Source organism: Oratosquilla oratoria, chromosome 4 (genome assembly GCF_046742065.1).
Source record: "Oratosquilla oratoria isolate Oo_2021 chromosome 4, ASM4674206v1, whole genome shotgun sequence".
Taxonomy (NCBI): Eukaryota; Metazoa; Arthropoda; class Malacostraca; order Stomatopoda; family Squillidae; genus Oratosquilla; species Oratosquilla oratoria.
Window position 1 is genome coordinate 87,780,236 of NC_134780.1, and position 10,000 is coordinate 87,790,235.

General features: G+C 34.9%; 1 protein-coding gene across 1 annotated transcript in view; it reads right to left on the reverse strand.

Moving 5' to 3' along the window:
• LOC143024378 (uncharacterized) overlaps positions 1-10,000 on the reverse strand; it is a 57,982-nt gene that overhangs the window by 37,075 nt on the left and 10,907 nt on the right. Inside the window, exon 3 of the mRNA XM_076183175.1 lies at positions 9,654-9,701. Within this exon, the coding sequence (XP_076039290.1) occupies positions 9,654-9,701 (48 nt within the window). The remainder of the gene's footprint in view (positions 1-9,653; positions 9,702-10,000) is intronic.

Here is a 10,000-nt window from a genome sequence, read left to right on the forward strand (position 1 = left end):
TTACCATATGAAGCACTGTCATTGTACAAAATCTAATTTCAATTTTCATCATTAATATTTGACGTTTCTGTCTGGAATATCTATTATGATAAGAAGTGGAAGATGTCTATAGTTACAGGCATGGGAAACGTAAAAGACGTTTTTGTTTTATTTTTATTAAATAAACACAACTAGTAATGCGGTGATGTGTACGTTATGTACTAGACTATGGATCAGCACAATCATAAATACAATCAGGCCTACCAACCTCACCGTACATCGCCAAGAAGCGTCCAAAGACAATTGGTAAATAAATGTCTCAACACAACGCATTGTGGGTAACTGTCAACAACGTACCTCTTTGTACGTATTCGTGCCCCCAAAATTCTTCAAACGTGACGCATTATTTTGGAAATGAACGTAAAATATGAATGAATAAAACGTAAATTACAACAGTGAAACATTTCTTTACGCTTTCATTGACATATAAAGAAATGTCATTGTATTACTAATACTTTTGTAACTAAACGAAATTCATTGTGTTCAAGGTCACAGTAATCATGAAAACATTGATGAGATTATCAAAGTATATCGATATGTTTTGTTAGTGATGTTATATCGAGGTGGAGCGAAATAAACTCGACAGAACCTAATATATGATCAAAATTATATTAGATCACGATTAAAATTATCTACTTATGTATGGTAATATACTTCTATGTATGTGTACGCATTTGTGTTTATATCTACACATGTATGCATATATGTACATGATGTACGTACGTATGTATGTAAGTATCTATGTATGTATGTATGTATGTATGTATGTGTGTATGTATGTATGTATGTGTGTGTGTGTGTGTGTGTGTGTGTGTGTATGTGTGTGTGTGTGTGTGTGTGTGTGTGTGTATGTATGTATGTATGTATGTATGTATGTATGTATGTATGTATGTATGTATGTATGTATGTATGTATGTATGTATGTATGTATGTATGTATGTACGTTTGTATGTATGCATGCATATATGCAGATGACCTACTCTCCTACAGTATCTTTCTGTTCCCTGATAATTTTTACATCCAGACCATTTTAAATCTGCTAATGTTGTTGGTTGATATTTAGGGTTCAGTGTCATTAATGTCATGATTACAGACTACCAGAGGAAACGAATTGTCTAGTTTCTGGCATAAGTCTTCCAATATGGCGAGGCACTGTTTTCAGGTATTTTTCGTATTTCTTCCGAATATTCTCTCCCAAAGGAGCAGCAATTGTAGGAAGAGTTTAACCATTACTATTAGTATTTCAATTACGTTCTTTGAAAAGTGAAACGAAAAAGGCTGACAGCACAGTTTGATATTTTTGTGTCTGTGATGCTTGGTTAATTCTCTGAACATTATTTGCCAGTTTATAATGCTCTGGTGGGACATGATTGCAGTATTTCAAAATGCACTCAGCTGATATTGCCACCTAATGTGAAAATGCGTGCTTGTAGTTAGGCCACTGCATCAAGTAATTTGTGGTTTGGATATTACGTTGAATTATCTTCTCCTTTCGTTGTATTGTCTGGAGTCTATACTGCAGTCATTTACATTGCTGATATTGGTTCTATTCCTGTGATGTATCATAGAAACTTGCAATGCTGCACTGAATCATCTCTATTTTCCTGTAGAGTTGATGGGTTGGTAGTGCGCGTCGTTATTGTTCACAAATAACAAAAGAAATGGAGTAATAGGCTTCTCATAATAGGGCGAGGTATGAGTCACATTTCCACGATAACAAAATATTGTTTTTGCTGTGTTATGTGTCATGGCAATCATCATCATTATTACCACGGTAAACGCGAGGATTGCTAAGGCTTTTTTCAATGCCCACCATCACCATCGTCACCACCACCACCACCACTATCACCATAACCACCACCATCCCCATCACCGTTACCATCCCCACCATCACCATCACCATCACCATCACCATCACCATCACCATCACCATCACCATCACCATCACCACCAACACCAACACCACCAACAACAACACCAACACCAACACCAACACCATCACCATCACCATCACCATCACCATCACCACCATCACCATCACCATCACCATCACCGTCACCGTCACCGTCACCGTCACCATCACCATCACCATCACCATCACCATCACCATCACCATCACAATCACCACCACCATCACAATCACCATCGCCACCACCACCACCACCTCACCACCATCCCCTCCCTAAATACTGCTGAATTTTCTGCCTATAATAGTCTAGAAATAAACAGTTCACATGTTTGAGAGACAGAGAGAAAAAGAGAGACAGAAGAAAGATACAGAGAGGGAGGGAAAGAGAGAAAGAGAAGTATTGTCAAGAATTATTGAACTGCGTCAGCCAATTCCTGTACTCTGCTTCTTGACGTTTGTCTTGTAATTTATTTTTCCAGTCTCATTCACATTAATGAACACCTTGCCTCTGTATCTTGAAGGTCATTTGTCAAGTTCCAAATACGTTCCTGGACTAAGCAAACGTTCTAATTTCTGGGAAGCTCTAATAATTGGAAGTTTGTAACATGATAACGAAGATCACGATACTCCACTTTCATTTTGATTTTATTTGTTGATATATCGAATGATCTTATCTAAGATTATTGTGGAGCGTATGATGCTATGGAAAGAGAGAGGGAAAGTCAGTTTGAATTTGAAAATAGAAAGAGGATGAGAAAGAAAATACAATAGACATATTTTAGATGAAAAATACCTTCACGGTGTTAAATATGAAGGTTATAGCAGTATGTCTACGAAGACAAGGCAAACATGAATTGTTGAAAAAAGACTTGATTAAACAAATAATGTTTGAGTGTTGATGAAGTATAATACACTAAGTAAATAAAACGCTGGCACAGAACATTTTACTATAAAGAAAAATAACGACATTGAGAAGGAAAAAATAAGAGGGAAAGACGAAAAAAAACGAAAAAAAAACGAAAAGAAATCTGTGTTTGAAGATACAACATGCAGACTGCCGTATCATTTTGGTGATTGAACAAAATAATCTAATGAAACTTCTTAGAAGGAAAAGAAATTGCACATATTGTATGCAATAATATGAGGAGATGATCATATGTACACTAAATACGATTGAGCGGACTGCAGGTATTCAAGGCCAGATCTTGATAATGTGAAGTTTAGAATAGATACAAAGAGGCGTGCAATCAGATGACGAAGTCCTTACTGTTGTCAACATACTAAACCTGTTTTGATTAACCTCTCTTGATATTTTAGTTTATTTATATATATATGTATATATATATATATATATATATATATATATATATATATATATATATATATATGTATATATATATGTATATATATATATATGTATATATATATATATATATATATATATATATATGTGTGTGTGTGTGTGTGTGTGTGTGTGTGTGTGTGTGTGTGTGTGTGTGTGTGTGTTTGATCAGAGTAACCGAAGGATCAGAATATGAATAGAGTAGGATGAGTTGAAGCATATATTTGAGAAAACATTCTTTTATATAAACAATGGAATGGTGTTTATGAATATTTTTTTAGTAAATAATATTGCGCCGAAGAGTTTGAGTTACCTGTTGTAAAGTAGAGCTTTAAGGCAGGAAACACAATGGATGGATTCTAAGATTTAAAACTGGTAAGCAATTGTTTCTAAATGCATTTTCTTTTTAAATCATGAATGATAATTTCGTAACTGGTACAAAGAGATGTTACTAAAATTCATAAATAAGTGAATGCATTAAACATATGGTGAATGAAATCGTGAATGCGTTATATACTGAGAAACTGCATTGTGGAAGCATCTGGTTGATGTGCAGTTGATCTATTGTTAGATTTACACATACTACATAAATAGCACACTATCAAGACATGCATTTATAATTGAAGGGAATCTAATTGATGGGAAATTATAGATCTATGATATCATCTTTGCGGTCTGCGTTGATAATGGAGTGAATTTAATTTTGCTAGTACTGAAGGCTTAAGAATTTTGTACATTTGATAGCCTTTCATGTTAATAGTGAAAATGTGTTTTGATTCCATGCATAAAAAGTATTTGGTACAAGACCACCATAAGCCTTTTTGGGATTCATAAGCACATTGATTCCAAGGTTGTTTCCCCATTACTCAAAAAAAAAAAAAAAAAAAAAAAAAAAACATGACCAACGCCTACCTCATCACCTATTCCTAATTCTACGAAGAACACTTTCATATTGGTTCCTAACTTTCCTTGATCTGCTCTCCTGTATATATTTTTTATTTCTTGTTTATTCTTCAGTTTGCCATTTACATACCTGTAGAATAGTTTGGGTTCTTCCTTGCATTTTTCTACTTTTTTTTTTTGTATTTTTTCATTTCATCTCTGCGTATTTTTACATAATCATTTCTTAGTTTGATGTATATTTGAGCTTTGCTTGTTTTCTTGTATTTTTCCATTTCTTCCAAGCTTTGTCTCTTTTATCATTAGCCTCACTACATTTTTTGTTGTACCAGCTTTTTATGTATGTTCTTTCCTTTTTTTTTGTCGTGGTACGTATCTATTCACTCCCTCATTATAAATTTATTTTAGTATATTCCATTTTTCTTCCATCCCTGTTTCTTCTTTTATAATTTTTTCCTAGTTCGCGTTGCGAAAGAATTTTTTGAGTTTCTCAAAATTTGTTTTGTTGTACATTAGTCTCTATTCTATAATTTTCATTTCTACTTTGATCCATTTGCTCTATCAACTCAAATTCTATTAGTACATGGTCACTCTTTCCTATCGGATTTTTGTAATGAATTTTGTCGACAATAGCTCTGTCGTAAGTATTGAATCCAGCCTTGATGGTTCTTCACTACCTCTGTATCTGGTATTTTCCTTTATCCACTGAGTCATTGTGTATTCGATGGTCATGTCGAGCATGACGTTGCCCAGAGTTCCTCTCCACCCTTCACTGTCATTTCCTCTCAACATATTTCTTTCGAATTAAAGTCACCCATAGTTACTATATTTCCTCTGTCCTTAAGTATATTAGTTAATTCGTATTTTGTATCTTCTAATATTTTGGAATGATCACTTTCTGTGTTTTGGGGGGCACATACACCACTACAAATATTCTACTCTTCATATATTTGCTTTCAACTTGTATCGTAATTGATTCTACATTACTTTCTCTTTCAGTTATTTTTGCTACATTTAAATCTTTATTAGTCAAAATTAATACTCCGCCACCCTGTTTATTCTTTCTATTCTTCATCCAACAATTGCATGAACCTTGTCCCACAGTGTTGGGTGGTAGAGTACACTTTAATTCAGTTTCCACTATTCCCATTATGTCTGTTTTTTCCAAGGCCAGATAATCATTTAATTTATTTATTCCTGAAATTATTCTATCTATATTGGTATAAGCTATTTTTAATTTTCTTCCTCCGCCTTTTTCTGCCTGCTTTGTTTTACTTTTTCTTATATACCATTTTCTCAGCCTCAGGTCCACTACACACTCTCTCTCTCTCTCAAAAGAAAAGAAAAAAATTCTTATCAGTTTCAATTCTTTTTTCGTTTTTTTATTTGCTTTGTTTCTAAGTTATTTTCTTTTCGCTTTTTCTTCTTCACTCATTTCTTTTCTTATCCATATATTCTTGTATTGTTTACTATTTGCTAATTTCGTTGTTCTGGATAATACTTCCTCTGCAATTGTTTGTGATCTAAGCTTTACTTTTAGTGGCCTGTATTGTTTTTCTTTAGATTATCTACCCATTCTATAAGTCTCCTCTATTTCCTTATCTAAACCCTGATTTTCTGCTTGTAATTTTTTCAGAACTTCCTTAGCGATCTCTTTCTTCTCTTTCTCCCTCTGATATCTAGGAACATCATGCTTCTCTTTAATGCCATAGATTACAATGCATCTTTTTTTTTTTATCCACTGTGTCCCTAAGTTGCCTTTCTCTTTAATCACTTGAATCACCGTTTCCTTAGCTTTCTCCTTGACCTGTTGCTCGACTATTTCTTTAAAGGATACTTTTTGACATTCCTGTTCTACTTTCCATTGTTTCTTTGTTTCCTGTAAGTCATTTTCTTTGATTTTTTCTTCCACCTTTTCAGTCACTGCCTACATTTGATCTTTTATCTCCTTTTTTAATGCCTCGTTCCCATTTTCATCCTCACTTTTCAACCTTTTATTTTCTCCTTTTAATTTATTTAATTCTTTTTTTAGACATCTATCTCCCTATTATTCTTCTCATTGGCTTTCCTTAGCAGAGCTACTTCTTTGTACATTATTCTATACTCACTTTTAAGCTCTATTAATTCATCCTACATGTCGTTGATATCTCTATTTCTCATTATATTTCTATACCTGGGCTCTCTATTCATTTCTATCCCTCCATGCATAAAATTTCCATCCCCTTCAAACCCCGAAAAAATACCTCTTTCGAACCTTTGGTACTTCCTTGGTGTTTGAGAAAGACACGTCTTCTTTCGAATGACACCAAGTGGAGTCTCTATTCTGCTCTCTTCTAAGCATCTTTTGCTGGTTCTTTGTCTTTCGGAGTTTCTTTGTTTCTTTCCATTTTTTTATATATATAAAAAAAACACAGAATAGATATACGAAGACGGTTACATTCTGGTCACATTGAATATACTACTCCTCTCACCGTATCTTTGTAAACAACTAGGCTTGCTTACAAATTCGTTCGTTCGTGACTCGCTAAATAGCGGTTTCAGAGCGTTCGTTCCGGTACGTCTTGCTTCGACCGTGGTTGTGTTTGTGTGTGTGTGTGTGCACGCACGCGCGTGTGTGTATTAGAACAAGATCCCTAGACTCTAAAAATTTATTGAAGACTATTTCCCGAAACTCACCGTTCAGCAAGGGTGTTGCTGTTGGATGACCGCGCGGTAGCCCAATGAATATTGTGTCAAATTCATGATTACCTACAGCCCTGGACAGGTGGGAAGGCGACCCAAACATTGGCCTAAAAAATCAGCGGGTTGCTGCAACTGATAGGGCTTGCCCTATCAGAGGAATGGATAGCGAGATGTTGGATACGTGAAACGGTCACTGATAATGTCTACGGCACTGTACCGCCTAGTTTTACATCTCCTGTTGCCTAGGATAATAGGTATGGAAGAAGGCTCTTCTTTTATGGAAGGCTATTCACCTTGGATTTTCTCCATTTGCTACTTATGCACATTGTAATATAAACATCATTATTTTCTGGGGGAGTCTAACTCGGTGTAATCATGTTATGAGTACTGAAACAATTGGTCGTAAGAGATGATGAGATAACATAATGGATATGGACGACAGGAGGTAAAGGACATGGAAATGCCGACTATAAATCTTATAGTTTCTTGCAGTCTCCTACGTTCTTATATTCATAGGTTATTGGAGAGAAATGGGTTGGACCTCATGTATCATCTCTATTCTCATCGTAAACCAAATGTTACTGAACGTGCTCTATATCTATTCCCATTTGTAAATAGTACTTTGGTTGATGTCTTTTAGGGAACTGTTGAAGAAATATACCTTTATGTCGTATATTTACGACACAAATAAATTTTTTACGACCTAAATAACCTATTCGTGTCGTGGATGTTTGATATAAGAATACAATGTTGCTACAACCTCGCAGAAGGTCCTTGCCAATAAGGTACTTAGGAGTGAAACTAATTGCACTTGATACTGCTCTCGTATAGTTTTACTGGAGAATTGGTTTTTGGTGTAAGGCAAGAAATAAGTGGAGAAATACGTTAAGCATTTGGTAAAGGATTTTTTTATTTACAAAATACTTAACTTCTTCAATGTAATGATACCTTTGCGTATTTTGATATGACTAACATCAAACAATTTAATTCAACTTAGGACAAGATCTTCATGTTAAAGAGCGTAATTATTAACATTTCGTTGACTATTACGGCACTTCTATCCCTGGGAACAATATCGTGACTAAGAGATGGAGTCGTAGAAGAGAGAGAGAAAGAAAGAGAGAGAGAGAAAGAGAGAGAGAGAGAGAGAGAGAGAGAGAGAGAGAGAGAGAGAGAGAGAGAGAGAGAGAGAGAGAGAGAGAGAGAGAGAGATTTATGGAGTGCAGAATACCACCATAATTATGATTTCTTTTTATGAATGAGGGTTGTATGACTCTGATTCATATGGATGTGAAAAAAAAACTTTTCTGCAATGAAGATCTTCACAGATTCTCTTCTGGCTACCGCTAGGTGACTTTATACAACTTAGGACAAGTACCACACCCTAAATAAGTTATGGTAATTTGAACAAATATATGTCTGTTACAGGATTCAGTCTCATAAAAATTCCACTCAGAATATGAAATGCTATTTGACAAATACGAGACCTCTAGTGTAGGTGAATTTTTTTCGGTTAATTTATTTTATTTCGTGCAGTGCAATTAATAGCGTCTAAGTTTTAGAAAATTACAAACACGATAAATATTAAGTGAAACAGTGTGAAATAACATCGAGTTTGATTTAGAAAGCAACTGCACAGTAAATAAGAGTTGATAATTTCTTTTATTAACATCTATGTGCCACTAATCTCAAATTTTACAGAATGGATACCTCATATTATGATATCAAATTAATATTGATTGAAAGTATTAAACATAAATTGTAATGAAATGATTTCCTTTTTAAGCAGTAGCAGGTTAACCTCTTCAATATTATTCAAATATTCGCGCGCACACCAGGTTGCCTGATGTATGATGATGCATCACAATATGCGCATTGCAGATTATAAAGTTACTGTTCTTATACTCGTTCTTTCACCCTGAATAAATATAACATCACAGTAAACGTGATCAAGCCTGTTCACAGAATACGAGGTCACTAAGCTACACATACAAAGTAAACATAATCATGAAGCCGATTCCGGCATCATCGTATACCCAAGTCGCGGCTCATGACGCATACATACAAGTCATTGTATTCAAGAGTCTGAGTGCCAGTAAATTGTACGTTGTTCTGAATAACAAAATTTCTCGATAATGATGTTACAGATGGAATTTATCAGGATTTCGTTCTTGGACCATTCTTTCTAATTGTCTAGATTATGGAGTGAAATATGATATAATTATATTTGCCAGTGCTGCCTCGCTGCATCGCTATTGACCCGAGCGGTGTGGCGGGGGGTAGGAATGACCTTTCATCCACGAGGTACTGAGATGGGAAGGACGTTAAAAGGGTTTTCACGTGTATTTAGTGGGCGTGTGCTTTAACTCCACCACTGCCTTTATAAGGAGAAAAATATAATTTGGGGTATTAATTGACAAAGTTGTACAAAGCAGAAAGTGTTTTTAGAAAGAAATGGACATCCAGGAAAATGTTGACAAACTAACACCATGTTATGACAAAATGCAAATGAAATTTGATTCCTGTTGGTATCATTTTCCATTACAAATCGTTGTAATTGTGTAAGTTGTACATATAAAGTAAAATTACAATGTTAGACGAAGCCCTTGGTGGAAAAGATTGAAAGAAAACATCACGATTGAATTACAGCATCTATATCATCCCTTTGATTTCTAAAAGAAAAAAAGTAGATGTCTTTAAAAATATTAACCTGATTAACGCCATGTTGATTAACAAGGTTAAGCAAACAACAAAAGCTACTCTGAAGCACACATAACTTACCTTTTCTTAGCGGCTGGTAGTAGAAATTCATGCTGTCAGCCAATATATCTGAAATATATATATATATATCTACATATGACTTAAGTTCTAAGAAACACAGCCATGAATGAATGAATACATATGTATATCGAACATGCAAGACACTGACGTAAAAGAATGGAATTTATTAAGTTCATATGTTGCTACGTTATTTCTGACCCAGGTAGTGGGCGGAGGACAGGAATGGCTCTTCCTTGATAGGAGCTAAGGCAAAAGGATTACAAATGGGTATTGGATAGGTATGGGATGGGTGAAAGATGTGCACAGGCTTTGACCGGCTTCCTCTCTATCATTGAGGAAGAAGCCAT